Below are 21,592 nucleotides of genomic sequence, written 5' to 3'. Positions count from 1 at the left end.
CTTTTGAAGAAAGTTTGCATTAGCTCTTCAATTGCATTAAGTAAAATCTGTAACATCCACTGTACTGATGATTGTGATTTTGTTTGTTATGAAGCACACCATTTAAGAGACTATGACTAAGTTGATGTTTTCTTCTATATTGTTATTTTTTCCTCTGTAAAATTAAATTACTTTATAAATAAACGTATTGAAATACTGAAATATGAATATAAGAATTTCTGGTCATTGTGAAATGTGATGCCTGTGCGGCTGGTACAGGTTATTCTTTCACAGTAGAATGTTTAGGTGTTGCCTTATGCCAGCAGTGATTATATCTAGTGCCAGGAGATGAAGTATTATAGTCTGTTATAAAGGTGGATGAGGAGCTCATTCAGCACAGTGGAAAACAAAAAGTATTAGACAAACTGGAGAAATGAAGTATGTGAACTTCAATCAGTGCTTTTAGAATATTTATGTAATATTGAGTGTTTTGTTTTCTTTTTGTTTTGGTCCATGTAACTACTTATTGAAAGACTTGGACATGTGGTAACAGTTTCACATGCGCCCTTCCATTTCTGTTAAGTGTTCATTTAAGATGTAGAGGGTTCATGGGAAGAAGTACTGATGAAGTGCTTGAGCCCAGCTAAAACCTGTGGCCAGATCTGAGTTAACAAATTTTCGTGGCTCTATTAAGTGAATTTTACTGATAATGTCAAACCATCTTCCTCAGTAACTTAGCTTGGAGATGATACCTTTGTGCCAAGGTATCTTTAGGCAGTCCCATTCAATGGTAAGGTGACAAGCCATGGTGGAACAATTCCCAAGGCAAAGAAACAGCATTAGAAATTTATTCAGAATATAAGAACATTTATAAAATAAGTATTATAAATGCCTCTGTATAAATAAATGCAGTTTTAACAATTCTATATCAAATGAGCACAAAATAGCTATTTTACAGCTGCTAGGAAATTAAAAGGTAACAACACATTTAAAGCTAATTGAGTAACGTGAAAATTTTCTAAAGTTACAACGCATGGTGAAGTATTAAAGGAGGAAAAAATTCTAATAAAACCAGTAGAACATGACATGAATGCAAACTTAGTCACATGCTTTGCAATAGCTAGCAGTACATTCAAGCTGGTGAAGATTTATACATCATAGCAGTACATTCAAGCTGGTGAAGATTTATGCATCATAGAATTAGAAAAAAAGTGAATGTTTTTTCTGAGCACTCTGTGAAATACAAAGTTTCATGCACTCTGGTGACTTAAGAAAACAAAAAAAAAGTCCAATCATTAATTTGTAAATGGACTTAGGTTGGCAAGAATCAGCTTTTTCTTGCTTTGCAAATTTATTATTTCTGCAACAAGTGCTAAGGGAATTAAGTTGCTGGAACTCACAGTGCACTGCACACTCAGGTATTGGTACTTCAGATTTGCATAAAAGGAGTTTGAAGGGTTTTTTTGCTTTTTTTCTCTGAGGGTTGGTGCCATTTTAATGGGGTGCACTGGAGCTGCAGCAGATTATCACTATTGAACAGTTTTCACAGTAACATTAAACCTGTGACCACTTCCCTGTTGGTCCTTTCCAGTATGCCAACAAGTGATGCAGTAGCTGCTTGCTGAGGTAAATAACCAGTGGTCTGACAAACTATGGCTGCTGCTGAGGCTGGATAGTACCAGTGATGCTTTTTCACCTACAACCCTTATGGGAAAAAAAAATGGGAGTGGTCTACATTTACTGATGATTTACAGTTTTTTCTAAATTCTAGAGCATAGTTGGCATGGAAGATTCGTGCTATATGTAGTGAAATAATCAGCAAATTGTCAGGCCTGGCAAAAGCACTGAGGCTGCAGCTTTTTATGCCTCTGTGTAAGAGTATCAGAATTTTTATGGAAGAAACTCTTTTCTGTGAGGTTGCTGAGACAGTGGCCCACGTTGCCCAGAGGAATTGTTGGCTGACCCATCCCTGGAACGTTCAAGGCCAGTTTGGATAGGGCTTGTAGCAACCTGGTCCAGTGGAAGATGCTGCTGCCCACAGAAACAAACTGTAACAAGATGATTTTTAGGGTCCTTTCCAACCCAAAGCATTCTGTAATTCCATTATTCTAAACGGGGGAAAAAATGAGCCTAAGAGGCAGCCCAGTGCAGTTTCTGTCCTCTCCAGTGAAAGGTATTTCACATGGACATTCTGATGGGACCTCAAGCCACACGGGTGTTTCAGATGCCAGAATACAAAAATATAACCGCATTTTTGCCACAGCACATGGTGGATACTTCCCTTTGTATTTCTTCAGAATAAGTGTGTTCGGCTACCTCTGAAGCTGATGGCAAACCCCCACCTTCCTGGGCATGAGAAAATTGGGCCAAAAAAGGGGAAACACCATAGAGAGCTGCTAAGCAGAACCACAAAGATCGAAGAAATAAATGTGCCTCCGCCCTCAAGAGACTCATTTGCAAAAATTTCTAGTCACATTATAAATTACGAAGTGCAATTATTCTGAGAATGAGGACTGATCAAAACCAGAACATCACTACCTAAAAATTTTGAAATCAGCACTGTTTTAATTTGCTGTTGCAATCAACCCCATGTGATGCTGGCTTTGTGGATGAAGTACTAGACTCCAGAGAAGTAGGTACAACTACTCTAAGAACAGAAGCCAACAGCAGCTACAGTAGTAAGAGAGATGGAAAACCAACTGCTATAGTTCCAGATGTAATGAAGACTTAACAATAATGGCATATTCTGAACACAAATTCCCACAACTATGTTGTCTGACTGATCTAACCAACAGTAGGCAAAAACAGTCCTCTATAAGAGCATTTCTTTTGTACTAGTAATGGGAGGAATAAATGGGAGAAATTATCATAATTCTAAATACACTAGTAAAAAACTTGAGGTGCAACTCAATATGTAAAGGAAAAATGATAAACATCTCCTGAAATCAGATTCACTGGAAATCAGTCTGGAAAATGCAAAGCAGAGGCATAACACAGCAGCAGGCTAACACAATGAAGGGACTACAGCTTTGTTTTTTAAGACATGTGAAGCTGTTTTACGTACTCTTGTCAAAAAAGCGCAAATTCTGAATATAACTATGCTATGGCAGACTCCTGTATTTTGACCCCTACAGAAATCAACCTGATCCCCATGATTTGCTTAATGTTCATTAACCTAACAAGCCAAAATTTGTCCTTCAGTCAGTTTGATAATACAGTAATATGTGATTTAAACTAGAGAATGTTAGCAGGAACAAAAACTAACCTAAGAAGCTGTAAGACTTCACCATTCACATTCTGTTTGTGGCTGGATATCCATACATCTACACATTCCTAGTTTTGTGCCTATGTATTCAATATTTAACAGGTACATTACTGAAGTACCTTTTTTTGGTCAAAAAAAAGTATAAAAAGAAGACATTCTACCTCTTGATCACAGTAAGCTGTAATAAGCACAACACACATGACAAAAATGGCCCGGCTTCTTAAAGAAAACTTTGGATATTGTGTATATAGGAAGGAAAACCAGTTTTTTTTACATAGTAGTTGCAAACACCATGCAATATAAATACCAGGAGGTCTTCTGTAATTTCTTACACATTCTTGGCACAGACTGTCTGTCTGGCATGGTGAAACCCACAGCCTTTGGCCCTCTTATGCACCGTAAAAGTTACACATTTATCATAATTCACAGAGATGCAACTACGCTGTCTTGCCTTTTTCCCAAATCAACAGTTTTCCTACCTGACATGCACTGTGAGCAGCAGAACTGCAAGCAGAGCGCAAAGAAAAAGCCAGCCAGGCTGTCATCCCTACCTCTGCAGCTCCGTTTGCTGGTGTAACCACAACAGCCAGTCTTGTGGGTACAGCATGGACCTGTGTGCATAGAGAGCTCAGAGACTGGGAAGACTCTCATGTGATCTCCAAACTACCCAAATGAAAAACTCTTAACATGAATTATTCTGCTGTGTGACACTGTCACCCATGGGCCATGAATAGAATGGAAAAGAAGTTGTATGAAAAAAGACAACACAGACAATTTACACTATAGCATGATAATTCAGGCACTGCCATTTTACATTATGAAACAGTCCTTAAGGTTAACACTTTTATTATCCCCATGACACCTCTCTGGGATCCCAGAGAAGGTGCTTTTAAGTTTTGTCAGCATTGACAATCAGAGCTTTTAACATTTGAAGCTACCTAAAAGTCAACCTCCAAAGGAAAGTTGTAATGGCACTAAGCATCCTTTAAAGAGATGCATTAAAGTGAAGTTTCATTGGTGTGTGGTCTGGAGTTCTCTTCTTCCAGTAAAGCTATTCTTTGTTTGAGCATTCTTACTTGGGTTTCATGTCTCTCCACCATGGCCATCATTTGTGATTCCAGTTTCTTCAGTTTATTTTGATGCTTTTTCTTTGCTTTTTCATAAGCTGCTACCAAGTTGCTGTTAGAACACAAGGCATACAAGGTAATTTAAACAGGCTTGTTCAGAGCTAGTGCTACAAAGAATCTACCCCAAAGCCCCACCTTCAGGGAGCTTCAAAGGCTGGGTACTGATCCCCTTCCCAAAATTTACCAGTGCTTTAAAATAGATTAGATCCAAACCTTTTTGATCCAAACCCAGATCAATGCTAATGTCTGTGTCTTTCCTAGGGGAAGCACACACCTTTACCCGTAAACTGGTAAAGAAAACTAAACATGGTTCAATGAGGCAGATGGAGGTTGCTGTTGATGACCTCTCAGACCACTGTTGATGAGTCAAGATACCACAACATCAAATGTGATTTATAAAAACATTCATAGCCAGAATCTGCTTAGAAAGTCAAGGACTAATTTTGCATTTTTCATTTTAAAAAAGTAAAATTTACATTCAGAGGATGGCATCTTGTGCTAATTTGCTAGCTGCTGAGTAGCTTCTGGGCCTCCACCTTGACTGGGTTGGAAAGCTTGAGATGGGTGCTGCTTCTCACCAAAAAGGCTTTTAAATACAGTTCAATGAAAACCACATTGTGAGTGAGAGGCTGCTTACAGGAAGGACAGCTACCATCCACGACATTCCTAGGCCATCCAAATAGAATACAAGAAAAATGCCCTGACTGAGCAACAGAACTGAAATATGATTATCCAAGACAGTTTAATAATGAAGAGCTTGGAGCCAAAGAAGAGGGAGCAGTTAAAAACAGATTCATAAATATTTTGTTTGTTTGCTTTTTTAATTGTGCAATCACTAATAGTAACTCATTTGAGATTAACCTATTTCCCTGCTTTTTGTTCTTAACGATGTAGTTGTCAGTGGCCTACATGGGAGGTTTATACCTCCCCCTTCTCTAACTATAACCCTGGAGTGTCAACATGTGGATGGAACATGAGGATCCTGAAACTTCTGATTACTGTAAGTGGAATATTACAGTGCTTTGCAAGAACAGAGCAAAAATAAACCAAGAGTGCATTCATGTGCTGGTAGATCCTTTACCTGTTTGCCCTTTTAAGGTCATTAACAAATTCTGCAGACTGCTGATGTCTGATTTCACTGCTCTTTGTGAGTCTCTCCAAAGCGCTCACTAACTCCTGCACTCTTGCTTTCAGTTTCTTCTCCCTGGATCAGGAGAAAAGGAGGTAGAAAAACTATTTTGAAAACAGAAATAGCACTTCAGCTTGGAAGTGTATCAACAATTGTCCTGTACTGGGTTGGCGTGCTGCAAATATTTTCCTTACTACTACTAGGAGAATACAGGAGGTAATTCTTACATCAAACTTTTCCAAAGATTGGTATTTATAACTGGGAGTTGGCCAAGCTGAAGCAACTCTAAACCTAAGGCTGTGGGAATCCTCTTTCTAGTTGTGATGAGTAGTAAAGGTTCATGGGAGTTTGCATGTTAATGAAATTGTTCCATATAAGGTTATGTTTTTATGATTGGTCAGTTGTGTTGTACAAATATGGTTATGTTCCCAGTTTGAGTTTCTGATTGGACCCTTATCCTCAGACCTACCCTCTATATTGTCATGTTGCCTCAGTTTTGGGTCGTTACCCCCCCAGAGTTCTCCTGGGTACTGTGCATGGTTTTGGGGAACTGTCCTTATTTTCTTTTATCTGTTATTAAAGTGTTCTTTTTCTAGTGCCAACCGTTGTTCCCACTCCTAATTATTTTCTTGCCGCCCTCTGCCCTGAAGTCAGGGCACCTAAAGATTTGTTGCAGCTACCCTCATGCGACATAAAACATTCACCATTTTAGAATTCAGGATTGGAGACAGAGCAGACAAAAGAGTAAACAAACTTCTCTGGTAGATCATGGTGTTGTATGCATTGAATCACACTAAGAAATAAGTACAAAGATACATTTAAAAAGATACATAAAATACTAATATAGTTATCCGTACTTACTTACTCTGAACCAAAAGCTAATTACATGAAGTGTGACAAAATGGAAATAAGGTATTATAATATTTTCACATTACAAGTATCTTTATGAGGGAAAGAAAAAGTGATCAAGACAGAAGTTCTGGGCAGGAGCAAGCATTACAGCCTGGGGATTAAGCTGGGTTTAGAAAGCATCTCCCAGGTAAGCATGTGGCATGAGGTAGATGCTTCTTCCTGGGGAGCTCCCTGCTGCAGAGCTGATGGCTGATGCCTGCTCAGCCCATTCCTACCCACATGGGACTGTTCCAGGAGCTTTTCTCTGTGACCCAAACTCTGCACAGATAGCCCAGAATAAAAAAAGCAATATTTGGAAGGAGAGAAAAAACAGAAAACAACAGAACAAACCAAACCAAAAAACCCAACCAAAAGAAAACAAAAAGACCCTCCAAACAAACAAAAAAAACCAAAAACCCCACCAAACAAACAAAAAAAAGGGTGTTCTAAGAATGACATGGAGCTGGGCTCAACTGGAACAGAGATTTTTTAGCATCAAGTCTTACACGTGGGAACCTTGTGTGTTTACACGGAGTCTGTGCTTTGCTGCCTAGAGCTGCTCTCTAGTGACCCACCTCTCCTCCTGCTTTGTTGCAGTGCTGCTACATGAGTACACTTGTTTTCATCTCAGTAACAAGACAACTGCCAGCTCCCGTATAAGCCCAATGGGAATGAATGCCCTGAAGTTTGTGAAAGCTTCCCCAGCTCTGCAGAGACCACATGGATCCTCCTGGAATCCCAGCTCTGCAGCCTGCAGTTCCCAGGAAGGCCTGGATATGGCAACCTTTTATCACTGGAGAGAGGGATAGCACCCAGCTGTAGCTGCATCCAGAAGGGCTTTCACAGAGTCAGCTAGGGAAATATTCCAAGTTAGTAGTGTATCCCAACAGACTCAGGCGCTGGGTTACCAGCCAAATTAAAAAGGACATAAGAGGGCCCCTGTTGATGAAGAACCATCAGTATTCTTTGTATGTCCCTTCATTCTGCTTTCAAGTAATGCAATCTTTCTCCCTCACAGCTGGAAGTTCATTGCCATCCATCTCAAATGCAAATCTTAATTTTTATATCCTATCTTAGCAGTCAGAAAGGCTCAGCACAGTCTACAGCCAAAATCTGTTTTCTGCAAAGGAAACAAGAACAAAAAGAGCCAGAACACAAACAAGAACAGATGTGGCAGAAGCCAGACCTAATGCATTTGTGGCATGGCACTACTAATGTGACAGAACAGAATAGGGTAAATTTGGTGCTTCTCTGCTCCAAAGGTCGCTACATCCAGAGGCTCTGGGGAAGGCTCAGTACCTTTTCCAGCACGACCACCTAGCGTGAACAGCAAATCCAGTGGAATAAACATGCATGGTGTTGGGCAGAGAAATCTCAAAACTGTGTGAGGTTGATTTAACATCATGTGCAAGAAAAGGTATTGCTGTGGAAACACTGCACAGAGTCCCAGGGAAAGAGCCCTGTAGAGCCACAGTTCACTGCAGCCAAAGTCTTTTATACACACCTGTTTTAACAAAAGCTGCATGGAAAAGAAACACAGTGGAAAGACTTTGAGGAACTTTGCATGCATGGTAAAGTTTGGTTGCTATGGTCACCATTACCTGATCAAACAATGATATCACCTTTGTCTGTTTTTCACTCACACCTTTCAACCAGCCCTGTTCAGCCTGAACTCAGCTAAACATCAAGCTGTATTTCTTTACATTTGGTGAAAAACATCCTTGTCTTGCTGCTTGTCAAAGACACAGAGCCATCAGAGTGGTAAGCAACCTGTTCAAGCTACTTAAAAATCTTTCAGATGCCAGTTCTGAACTATCCAGCCCAATAATTAAATTATTAAATTATTAAATTATAATTAAAACAGCAGGTAATACTTCACATCTATAGGTGACTCAAATTTACACTGGTACCATGGCTTTGGTTTTTTGGCTTTTCATGATGTCTTGAAGTCAGTGAAATAGCACTAGATAATACCTATTCAACCTTAATCTCATGAAAAGCAATTGGTGGTCTGATTGCATGTGCTGAAATGTCCCAAAAATCTGAAAAAAACAACACATAGAGATCTACTTTTACACCTGTTCCTAATTTTAAAACTGCCTATCTAAATATCTTTACTTCAAGAGACATTTCATAGAACAAGTCACACCTGAGGAGCCACACACGACACTAAAGAAACAACAGCAACAGTAAAAGCAGGGCAAACACCTTGGTTTACTCTGGGAAATGAAGATGCACTGGGTTAATGACTATTACACACTAAAACATACAAGGTTTTCCCCAGGGTGTTGCATCTTCTGTTTGAGTAGCAGATAAGAGACCTCAGAGCTGTACTTCACTGGCTGGTAAGAACCCTGTGCCTCACAATGGTAACTCCTCCTGTTTCCCTCAGTTTCTATTACTGATCACCTCAGTTTGGTCAGAAAGAATTGTCCACACTTGTTACTCTTTAAAACTGATTGCGTAGTTAGGCAGTTAACAGGAGCTATACTGACTCCTGAGCTGTTGTCCTAAGTGGATTTCTAGCACCACAGCACTTTCCTGACTGCAGGATGTGAAAAATCAACCACTACAGGGCTTAATATGACAGAATATTTTCAATATTGCATATGAACCATGTCTCTACAATGGGAACACATCAAAGTTGCAAACCAGGGATGGAACTGCACTTGATGTGACAGACATATGGAACATCCTACTGATGTAGATACAGCCTGCTGCTGCCAGTCAGTCTTTGAGTGTCCAAGGTCCAAACTCCCATGGAAGCAGACACACCAAACTCACACTGCTATTGTGCCCCAGGGGTGTAATACAGACCTCTTTGTATCCCAAGAAAGCACTTATCTGTGTATTTTGATGGGAAGAGAGAAGGAGAAGTGAGTGTTTTCCAGAGAACACAAATTCTGTGAGTCCCCAACTCACACTCTATTGGACTGCAGAAGTCTGCAGAGTTTCTTATCCAAACAGCTTCTCCTCCAAGTGGCTACTGCAAGCTGGGGCTGCAGAAAACACAGCCACAACACTTGTGTGCGCAGAGAAAATGAGCAAGTATTCCCAGAAGAGGGAACGAGCCTATGATCTGAGGGCATGGGTCACTTCTAGCAGAAGGGCTCTCTGCTGCTGAGAAATCAGCTGGGGAAATCCCTGACTGCTCCCTTTCCAGACAAAAACCTCAGAATGAGTGTATTCAAAGGCCTACAGCCTACTACATCTGCTAAATACACTATTTTCAGTGAAATGCCTAATAAGCCAGTAATAAAGGCTTTTGTTTGGTATTTTCACAATCAAAACAGTCGGTGGGCTGTTGCATAGTGGTTTTAAAGGGCTTTTTGTTTCAGGATGGCTGAATAGGAAGGGGCTAGCTGGTGTTCTCTGGTTTCACTTTTGAGAGTGGGGAATTCTGCCAGGGCCATAAAGGAAACTGTTTCTATCAGTTTGGCCTCCACACATTGACACCATGTTTGGCGTACAGTAATGTAAGCAAGGTCATGAGCACCTTACATTTTCCCTTGTGTCTGGGCTTTTCCAGACATGTTCAGGTTTCATGTGCTAGAAGCCTTCCCAGATTTTCCTGCTCTTGCTGATTTCATTGAAAATTCCCCAGTGCTGCAAACAGGAAGCTGTTCTTCTCTGGCACACACAAAGTTGATTTTTCTGCCCTGGCTTGGAGTGCACCCAGATAACTCCTCTTCTTGTGAAAGCACCAGCTACCGCCCCTCTGTCCTGGGGTGGAGAGCACCACAGCTCTTGCTAAATCTGAAGCAAAAGAGGAACAATGGACTCTCTCCAAATGAAAAGGTGAGAAACTTTCCTGAAGCAAGGCAGAGGACTCTTGCCATCTGTAGGGCACATCTTCTTACACATCAGAAGAGATCTGCTGTGGGCAGATCCCTTCGAATCCTGGCTCCCCCGAGCCAGTGGGATGACCAGGTTCAGCCCAGCACCTGCCCCTGGGCTCTGCAGGCACAAAGCCCTGACACAGCAGCACCAGCAGCAGCCAGCCCAGAGGAACAGAGGATTCCTGGTAGAACTGTCCATGATGGTAGCCCCAGGCCACAGGGGTGCAGAAGGAGAGGGAGGGAAGGCACCTCCTGCACAGTCCATAGCTATCTGCGAGGCCCATGCTTTGAAGGGAAGGCACACACCTCCCATCCCACAGTCCGCTCCTTCCCTGATATCCTCTTGTTGTAGTGAGCCGAGTACCATCCCTCACTCCCGTCTCTGACTTTTCCAGTTGAACACGGTGACACATGATTGTTTTTCCTAGGCATTTGACACCTCTCAGGAGATAACAGCTGGCCATTCAAAAAGAATGCAGATAAACTTTCTTTTCATCAGCCGTCTAAACTAACATCTTAGGTCAGGCTGGCATGCAGAATCCCCAAGCTAATCCAAATGCATGCCTGCCTCACTGGTCTGGCTTGGCCTGCTAAGGGAAACAACCAGAATATAATAAATGTTTTCAAGAGGCAACAAAGCAACATTACACAAATGCCAAGAGAGCCATTCTCTTCCAATGCCATGTCTTCCTGGCTCACTTGTTGAAGCACCACCAGTGCTTGGCAGGTATCTGTGCAGGCTTCGTGGTATTGCTATTTGGAGCTCCCTGTAATGATTATATTCAACTGCACAGCAGCTCAGCACTTCAGATAACCACACGGTGGTAAGAACTACACACTCCATGTCAAAAATGGAGAAAAAGACAAATTATGGTTGTCTGTGAGGCATATGGTAAAAATAGTTACTCGAGGTGCTTCTAAGGAATCTGTCCCCGTTATCACCATGAGTCACTTCTCTTCTTGTAAGAAGGCTTCTCTCAGTGGGACTCTCCAGAGGGATTTCCAGAGATGGGCCATTTCCAGAACCTCCCCAAGGTTCAGCCAAGAGGAAACCACAGCAGGATACTGCACAGTCACAAAAAAGAGACGTCTCTGAAATTTGTGATGACTGGAAGCCATACTAGTGTCTGGTTTTCAAATGCCTCAGGGTTGCTTATCTCCCCATTTAATTCATGTAGTAATTGGAGAACAGAAATAAACACTGACAGAAAGCAGCTGAGGATGCATCAGTAGGTCCAGAACACAAACCCCTACCTCTCTCCCTCTACTTTTACCCACTGCATGGTTGCCCTGTATCTTGGTCAAAGAAAAAGAGGCTTTTACAAATCAGTAAAAGTCTAAAGAGTAATTTTAAACCTGGATGGTTACAGTAGGATGTGTTTTAGGCATTTCTATTTCCATTTCTGAGACAGCCTTACTGATGGTCAGCATAGGCCTGAATTTCAATGATGACATTTACTGACTCCTGCTATCACAAAACTAATGTCAACCCTTGAAAATAGGCAAGGCTAAAATGCCATCATCACATGAAATTTATGGAAATTTAAAGGAAGTTGGCTTGATTTCTCTCTCCCTGCTATTATGTCAGGAAATAGTCACTGCCGTGCCTTGGCCCAGCTTTTTATTGAAATGTTTGCTCTCTGAAAAGAAGTTTGGCACAAAACACGGTTGCAGTCTTCAGCCAGGGATAAGGACATAAGAGTGCAACAAACATTGTTCTGTCTCAATAGACACCAGAAAGTTATGGCATTTTTTATGTCCTACTAGAAATATCTGCAGCTTCCACTCCAGAGAGGCAGGACTACAGCTCTGTGCAAAATGTACCTTTTGTTAATAGAAGAAGAGCTGTTTCCCAGTCCTACTGATTACTGTTCATTTCCTCTCTCCACTGTGACTTCACAATTAGTAGCATCACTCACTACATTATCTCTTGGTTTAGAAGGCATCAGGCATGGTAAATATAAAGCTCTTTTGTAGTGTTGCCAGATGGAAAATCACTCTTTTGTGAGGGAGATACTAAAACATGTCTAGACTGACACGATTGATGTAACACTGCACAGCCATCAAGGATCATAATTTTGTGCCTACTGATGACGCAGCTGAGGCCTGTACAGTCAGCCTAGTTACAAAGTGTTTTGCTGCCATGATCCTTGCCTAGTACTGCTAGATCCTTCCTGGCCAGGTATTTTAATGATTTATAAATGATTCTCTAAATATATGAATACAATACAACCCTACACTGACAGAAAAGCTATCAGCAGCTGGAAATACAAGCAGAGACCACAGGAGGATCTCAACAATCTAAGCATTTGTAGCAGGGCCTAGGGAGAGGGAGAAGTTTCAGTCTTGCCAGCTTGGCCATTTTTCACATAATGAAAGAACTTAGTAGAAGAAAAGATCAGTTCTACCATAATTATCATCAGCCTTCTAGAAGCAGGATGGAATTCTTACTGCCTCCCTCCTGCCACCTGTAATGCATTTACCTGCATTAATGCATAACCTGGTATGTGTCTACTGAGTTACAAACTCATACAAGTCATGTACAGTGCTCCTTGCCTTGCTCCAGCAGAGCAGAACAAACCAGCAAGGAAGAGAACTCATTTAAGGTCTTCCCTCAGAGACTGCATCATGTGTCTGAGTTTGGGGTATTCAACCAGATCTTGTCTTATAAAATTGGCCTCCGGCACAATCATCAGGGTGTCAGCACCAGGCCATGAGGCTGCTGAGAACACATTTCTGCCCTCACAAGAGTAAGGTATTTCTGGCCAAGAAGCTTATTTATGGATGTGTCAGACTCAAGAAAGAAGAGGCTTTATGTCCATTAAAGCACTTCATCATTTCATCAAGAAAAGAGAGAGGAGAAAATAAAACTGTTAAAGGCTCTGGCAGAAAGTGTTTACATTTAGCTGGAACAGGATGTGTCTGAATTAGTGAGCTTAGCCTGCAACACCAGAAATTAGTTAACCTAGATGTAACTTTACATAGGACTTAGAGATAATTTACATTTCTCCTAGTTAGCAAAGTGAACATGTAAAAGACACATGAATTCTGTAAAAAGCTGGTAACAGGGGTTTTAATGCTGAGCACTACTGCAAGAAATCCTGAGTTGTTCTAGAACAAATATGACACAATAGTTGAAGAACTGCTTCTGCCTTGAATTTCTGCTAGATGAGCACTACTAAGAAAAGCTTCACAACATGCTGCTGGATTCCAGATTTATGAAAATATCCACATCTGCTGAAAGAGGCCAGCCTGGCTTTGTGGATGAGATTGTTCTGCTGCATGGGCATTTGCAGACTATGAGCAAATAAATGCTTCCAAACTACACCAAAACCCAAACTGTTACTATGTCCTGCTGTTTTATTTGGGTTTCACTCTGTTTCAATTAACTGGGAAGAACCTGACAATTTAACAGCAACAAAAGGACAGAATGGGAAAGTAGCAGAGGGGGGAGCAGCCAGAGCTTTAGTCTCTGTAATGACAGGATGAGGAGGGGACAGGAAGCAGGGCTGCTGATTGATATCACATGCTCTGACAAACATACTCAAACCAAATGGATTTTTGTCCTTATCCTTGCAGCTGTTGTCCCCTGCACCAGTGTCTGCTGCCTGGAGAAACAATAGGGAGAAACAATCGCTGGACATATGCCCCAGTTGTAACCAGCCCTGGAAGACTCCTTAACGCTGGCATTTAAATGCTGCCTCTGGACCACAGAGCATGATACGCACTTTTTTCACATTTCCCCTCACCCCTCAGCAAACACAGCTACTGGGACAAATACTTTAAATTTTGTATTCTGGTCCTACTTCTTTGGCGAATGAGGAGGATGCAAAGGACTTTGATCATTTTAGAATTCTTTCGTGGATTTCTGATCGTCTAAATATCACTGTGATATATGAAGGCCCATTTATCCAAAACAGCAATTAGAGACTTCTGGTATTTTTTAGCATAGCTGTGGCTAAACAGGTTGCAGTAAGCTTTCTCCATGCGCTACACAGACCTTCAACTGACTTGCAGAGACAAGGCTTTAAGGCAAGGAGGGCTAAGCATTCAGCCTGATCTGGCTGGCACACTGATTAGGGAGAAAAATACCTGGTCCACACAGCTTGCAGAAACTGTGCTTGAGCCCCACTAGCAGCAGCAATCACATTTAGTACTGCCATATTTCCATTACACAGAGAGCCTTCACAGTTTATATACAATTTAATCCAATTATTTTTCTTCTCCATTTCTGCCTCACAAACCGTACTTGCAAGGCCCTTGGTGGAAATCCATGCTAATTAATGGATTCAACTTACGGCCTAGCAGATGAAGCAAACCAAAGGTATTTTCCCTGTGTTGTCAGCAAACCACATTTCATGAGTATACTCAAACCTCTGCTAACTAAGGTCATTGGCATCTTCTCAAAATCCAGGAGCAAATAACAAGAGCAGGAAGAAGCAGCAGCTTGAGTGAAGGGAGAAAACGCTGGTGGAGCAGCTCACACCAGGGCTGTAGTGTGTGCAGGGATAAAGGGGAGGCCAATGGCTCTCTGCAATGTTTATGTAAATTACTTTGTTGATGTGTTTTATCCACCCACATACAAATGACAGTTTTGATTCTTTTACCCACAGAATTTTGTTCCCTGCATCATGCAAACTAAGTACTCAGCAACTGCCAGACTACTAAGCAGACGGTATGAGATGTATTGATTCTGCAGTGGTAATGATCTTACATTTTCACATAATACCCTTCAGGCTTTAGTGTCCCTAGGCACACCACACTTCGCACCTATGAAAAGAAGTACCTCAGGAATGAAACACCACAGGTGCCTGAAGGGACATTCCACCATCAAAGAAAGTGCAAACACCAGTAAAGCAAAATACACTCTTCCCAGCCAAAATTCTTAGCAGCATTTTGGACAGGTTCTAAATGTAAGAACCAGACTGGATACCAGACGGCCATTTCTTGGGTAAGGTGGGACAAGTACTAAAACCATTATCGAAATTATGAATTTCTTTTGCTGGTGCAGGAAAAACTGCTGCACAAACAAATATCTAGCTAATGTATAACTGTACTGGAAGCACAGGCTTAAAACCTGGCTGTTGATAAAAGCCGTTTGTCAAGACATCAATTTTCTCTCCCATTGGAAAGCTAATGCCTCACACAATGTCATTTCTAATTGAACTGTGGCTCCACTTACATACTCAGGAGGCAAATGGAGCATCTGAGTCATCAAAATGGCTGCAATTCCCACTCCCATAACTCCTACCCAAGTTTTAGCCTGCGGCCAACCTTCTTAACCAAAGATCACACTTCAAATCCTGTCTTCAGTAAAGGTTTTCTTTACACACACAAGAAATGTGTCATGTCACTGTTTTATCTCATACTCTTGCCTGAATGTGGTCATTACTGCTATTTTGAGGGTTTATTTCTAAAATTCAGCTGAATTTTGGAACACCTCAAGGAGAATGGAGTTGAGCACCATGAAAAAGCAGCTAAAGAACAACAGCAGGAGAGAGGGGAAAATTAGAAGGACTTTGATCATTTTCCTTCTCACTGGACAAATCTATGATCACTCTTCAAGTCACATGAGAATTAGAGTGAAGGCTCAGAAATAAACCTTTCCCTGGACAGGACAAGTCCAGCCCCTGGTGAGGGAAGCTATGCTTACCTCCTGAGTGCACTTGTCAGCTCAGCAGTCAGTTCACTCTCATTGTATGGTCTCAGCTCAGTAAGTGTTAGCTGTGTTATGGTGCCATCACTGCATTCCTGAGAAAAGAGGAAAAGCAAACTGATTATAGAAATTCCTGATCATCTTAATGGGAAAATTCTGAAAGCCTCTTAGTTCATGGCTACTTTAAAAATGAAGGTAAAATTAACAGCACAATGCTACAGCAACATGGCAGTGTATCAACATACCAAGGAATGAACTAAACAGATTAATACTTCACAAAAGCCTCTAACTGTTTTTTAAACCACCACAGATGACCAACTCACAGAATTCTGCTACTGTATGCTAAACTGCCACTGCTGTCCTTATATTTCTCTGACACCATACATGAAACAAAGAAGCACTGGGATCAAGAAATGAGGATGAGTATTGCCAGGAACAAGCAAGTAAGACTTATCTCTTGGTTTTTGTTTTTAAAAACATTATTGACCTTTTCTGGTGACACAGCACTAAAATAAGACAAAATAAAGTTTTCCAAGGTATTTATTTCCTAATGCAAATTATTACTGCAAATGCAGAAATCTATTTATTTTGCATTATTTTGCATTAAGGAGAGAAGAGTGTTCATTCTCAAATTATTAAAATCTGACTTGCAGAAAGAGATTGTCACTACAGTGCTCTAAATGCTGCATAGAAATGAGTGCTAATGTTTTCATATTTTGTGTTTATGGGAGAATGGCATTTTGCTTAGACTCCCCTCCAGTGTTTCCAGTGAGTGGCAGTAGGCAAAACACATGCTCAACCACAACAACTTGTATATTTGGCAAGACTGGCCTTGTGGTGTTCCTCAAAACATCCTTATTTTAGCCCATGTTTAATACCAATTCTGCAAAGTCCTCAAGTCACAGCATGGAAGGAATCACATAACAGCTGGGGAGGAGAGAAAGATGAACTTATAGACAAAAAAGGGGAATGATTAACATGCTAAAGACTGCAAGAGGGATGGGAGGGGTTTCATTAATCATGTTTATAACTTTGGAAATGTAGCTTGACTCCCGACCTTGCCCAGTTTGTCTTTGCTTCCACTGCTGGTTGAGCTGAGAGACCTCATTCTCTGCTCTTTCTGTTCTTCCACTTCAGACTTCAAGTGCTCAATATGGATGAGGTAGGCCTGCTCCTGGGCCTCTCGAGTGCTCAGCTTCAATTCCATAGCCTTCTTCTCCTTCTCCAGCAGGTAAAGCTGTGCCTTCAGCTCTGCCATCTCTTCCTGTTGAAGAAACACTGTATTACTGCATGCTGCTTCATGGGACTAGGTACCTAAAGGAAGACGAGGTTAAACAAGATTTTCATCCACTCTTATAACCTAAATATTCTTTTCACTGAGAAAACTATCAGCACCTAGATGACTTTCTATAATCACACTGCATATTTGTCAAAAGACCTGTATATCTTCAGTCTGAGTAGGATGAGCTGTGCCACTCCTTTATCATCTTCAGGAATAAGCTCAAAAGCAAAATTAGAATTAGACTATCAGGGATCTGAGAGAATTGCCACAGCTGCTGTAATTTCTCTGGTTCTATTTTGCCCTTCAAAGACCATTGTCTTAAAAGCAAATGAATACAACTTTGTCAAATATCTCCCTAAAAGCAAGATTTCAGTTTCTTACTGATATGCAAGAGTTCATTTCAATAAAGTGGAAGGGGTTTGAGAGACCAGGGCAGCACACACAGGTTACATATTCCTGCCTTGTAATACCAGCCTCTGTGGAAGAATGAGTTACGTCAAAAAGAGCAACTGAGTATGGCACCATCAGACGTCCGTTTATAATTTCCCTCTTCTAGGTGGCCAGAATCCCAAGTATACACAACTTTAGTTTGACAGAAAAATGACTCACCTACATTCCTCCCTAAATACAATCCACAGAGTATGGACACTGGTACTTGATAGAAAGAAGCTCAATTCTGAAAGCTCCTTCTTATGTGCAATTCTTCTGCTGCTCTCATGCTTCTGACAGGGCTGTCACCTATTGTAACACAATGGCTGCTGCCTGGGGACGGACCTCTGTTTTAACATCTATCTGACAGTGGCTGGGCAGAAGTTTAAGAGCAGGGCATGAGTGCAATGACCTGTCACCCTAACTTGGCCTGCTTTTCAGAGTTTGCATTTTGTTCTCACGCAGCTTCAAGAAAACAATGCATTTTTTTAGAATTTATCTTTTTGTTTACATATTTCTCCTCTGGGAGGAGAAAGGTGGTCTTCACCAATGAGGTCAAAGAGGTGGCAACCTATGCAGCCAATCTTGTGCCTTCTGAAAGAATTGCATATAAGATAGAGTCAGAAAATTAAAGACAGAACTTTCCTGCTGACCTGCCTGCCTCATTCTTACGTGTCTCTACCGGAGACAATGACCGGCACATGCTTCAAGACTCCAAAAAGCAAATGATGGATTATTCCTGAGCCAGAAGGCTCTTTGTGATTAACAACACTTCAGAAATGTTTCTAATTACTTTCTATACCTAGAAAAACCCAATATCCACAAAACCTTTAAAGAGATAATACTAATACATAATTTACATGATATGCTTAAAACCACCACTAAACAAACAAAAGACCACCAAAACAAACAAAAAAAACCAACCCCAAGCTGGAATCATGTTTCCACTGTTTAGCTTGCCTTGCCCTAGGTCACTTAATGGTCAATACTAAGTTCATGCAGACATTTTCTGTATTACATTTTTGTTCCAGACTTGTTCACTGTGTAAACACCTATGAAAGACAGAAGTTTCTTGTGGTGTGGCCAGCCTAGGAACAAATCACTATTTATTTAACTACCAAAAAAATAATAAAAAAAAATCTAATCACAAAAATAACAGAGGTATCTTGCTTTATTGTTCAAAAATAATGCTGTTCTTATTATAGCCATTATTAACAAAGGTTATACAAAAACAAATCTTTACACATATTTGGACAAACTTTTTATCTTGAAGGGAATCTATGTTCCTAGCAAAAATATGCTGTCTGGATTAAATGTAAGCAGGGTACACAGGTGTATCACAGTTACAACCATCACAGGAAATCACTGGCTTATTCCGAACCATGCAAAAATAAAATCCATGTCTTAAAAACCCTGAGGGCCTTGGAAAGCTTTCTATGAGCTTTAAAGTAATTGATTTATTTATCTGCTTTTTTGTGAACTGAAGGCTAGAAGCACAACCAGTTTCATTCAATGTGGTTTACACAAATTTAGTTGGTAGGCAAACTTACTATTAATTGCCTTTATCAACAGTAAAAAATGTAAACAATACTGATGAATAATGATGGGGAAATTTTGTTATAGGAGTTGAACTGGATGGTCTGATATACTCAAGTGTATGCATTTAACTTCTTAAGCCTCTACTTCTAAAGCCATTAATCTACTTAGCCTTCTTAGTGAAGGCTGAGAAGTAATTTGAACGGAGTATTTTGACACTTACATGAATAAAAGATACTTTTGGGTGTCTGTGTGGGGTGGTCATGAGAAGATCTTTCCTGGCTAGAAGGTGAAGCTAGGCAAATCAGCCCAGAAATAAGGGACATTTATTTCCTAAAACAAAAACGTGAACTTTTCCACCACAACAATGAATCTGTGGAACAGGTTTTTCTCATCATGCAAAGATTTTAACTTATTTTATTTTCATAATTTTAACTTTTAACATATCCAAGCTCAAAATAAATTCAAGGATCAATGTTTAACTCCTTTGTTTATGAAGGCAGTAAGCTTAGATCATCATATATAAATTCAGCAGTTTGCATCCTGTCCCAGAAGACATATCATGCATCTCCCATATGTTACTTTTCTTAAGTCAAAACAATGTGACTTGGAAGTAAAGAAGCAAAAAAAAAAAAAAAAAAACAGGAAAAGTTAAAAGGCTTGTGTTAGTCAATGTCTTACAGAGGCTCACAGAGGAAGAACAGGAGGAAATGGAAAGGCAGAAGGTGGTTAAAAATTCAAACTGCAGTTGAGGATTGTGGTATGAACCCATGTAATGTGTGAGGCAGAGTGGCAGCAGCCATTCTGGGAAAATGCACATAGTTCAGGTTTACTTAAGAGAGTCAATATGCAGCATTTTTTTCCATGAAAATATGTTTTCTAAAGACTGCATCTAAATTTAATTGAAATGTTAGTGCCACCTTTGTATATTTACTATTTTCCTTTTCTTCCAGCTACATGTTGCCGTGAAGCACTTTCGCAGTTTAACACACCTGAATCTTCAGTGTGTGAGCACAAGTGGCATTCACAAAATGAAATCCTGAAGGACGAGGCAGCAGATGTTCCTCTTCTAGGGGACTGCAGACAACTTAGACAATCCATGTAAATTCACAAGCTTCAGGTATCAAATCCAGCAGTTATTTTGGAACTAGTTAATTGAATACTGAGGCATATTTTGTACTTGCAGTCATACTGTAATCCTGATTTTGGGAAAAAGCTTGAATCAAAATTTCTGATTCAAAATAATCAGAAACACCACAGAATTCTCAAACTCAACATTTGTATTCGATTTGGTCATGTAGGACTCTAATGTTGCAAGAAGTTTTTGAAGTCACAAAAAGTGATGACTCCAGGAGAACCAAAGTAAAGAAGGTGGGATGTACCAGCCTTCAGAATTAAAACAAATATCAGAGCAGACAAATGTCATGCTCCAGTTAACTGCATTTCACTATACAAATCTGTAAGAGCATGAAGGGATGTAACAAAGCTGGAAAATGGAATTCTTAACATCTTCCACCGAGACTGTTGCCTCAAAGCACTTCATGAGCAACATTATCAACACCTGTACACAAAAGAGGAAAAACTATCGGTGTAGAACGCTGAGACTTTCTATCTAGATTAAGTCCTTTGAAATGCAGAAAGGCTGTAAACCAAGAATTATTTACATCCATCAGAAGTTATCTCCTTGCTAACTGGGGCATGACAACAACTGACCTCAAAGCAAGACCACTGAATGACAAACCAGGGATGAGAATGTATTTGGAAACTTGGTTAATTATTGCTTGAAGCAAAGAATTGAATTTTATAGAAGTACTGGCAGACAACTATGTCTTACACTCTGAATCAGTAAAAAAATACTAATAAACAGGGTAGCAGAGAAACAACCCTCAAACTGTCTCTCCAATTAATAATTAAGAACTACTGTTGTAAAGGTATTTCAAACTGATGAGGTGATCAGTTTTTACGGCAAATCAGAAATGGAAGGTGCCAAAAGATATGGCAGAGATTCCAACACAGAACCAAGTCTTGGGAAGACAGCAGGAGATTTTAAGACCCAGCAATGCAGGAAATCACTAAGTAGCTTGGTCCAGCTGTACCAGCCTTGCTAAGAATGTAGAAGAGAGACAACAAATTCAACATACTGAACAATGAAGTCTTCTGCAGTCCATCTGCTTCAAGTTAAATAAAATACTGTAAAGAAACCTAAATTCTCTGTTTGTCTCAGAAGGATGCACATGCTGTTCTGTGTAAGACACATGTTTCAAATAATTGATACAAAAATATATACTCAGAAACCCAAAATGAGTACTGACCTTAGGTTCAACTCCGCTCTAGTTTGACAAACATGAGGAGCTGTAATGCAGACCTGAGCAACAACCATGGAAGCTGACAGGTAACACATTTGACAAATCTGAGTTCTCACAATGTCTCTTTCAGAAACCTAAGGTTCTCCTGCAATT

General features: G+C 40.4%; 1 protein-coding gene across 4 annotated transcripts in view; it reads right to left on the bottom strand.

The window, feature by feature from the left end:
* Positions 1-806: 806 nt before the first annotated feature.
* Positions 807-21,592, bottom strand: part of LOC136288522 (colorectal mutant cancer protein) — a 151,913-nt gene continuing 131,127 nt past the window's right edge. For all 4 annotated transcript variants that reach the window (XM_066181810.1, XM_066181807.1, XM_066181808.1 and 1 more), the window contains 4 exons: positions 16,944-17,150; positions 15,884-15,981; positions 5,453-5,575; positions 807-4,423 (listed from right to left, as the gene is read on the bottom strand). In XM_066181810.1, the coding sequence (XP_066037907.1) occupies positions 4,243-4,423; positions 5,453-5,575; positions 15,884-15,981; positions 16,944-17,150 (609 nt within the window). In that variant the 3' untranslated portion in view covers positions 807-4,242. The remainder of the gene's footprint in view (positions 4,424-5,452; positions 5,576-15,883; positions 15,982-16,943; positions 17,151-21,592) is intronic.

Source organism: Chamaea fasciata, unplaced genomic scaffold (genome assembly GCF_029207755.1).
Source record: "Chamaea fasciata isolate MVZ Bird 193981 ecotype frontalis unplaced genomic scaffold, bChaFas1.0.hap1 SCAF_4, whole genome shotgun sequence".
Lineage (NCBI taxonomy): Eukaryota > Metazoa > Chordata > Aves > Passeriformes > Sylviidae > Chamaea > Chamaea fasciata.
Note: the sequence above shows the minus strand (reverse complement) of the source record. Positions and strands in the feature narration are given on the sequence as shown.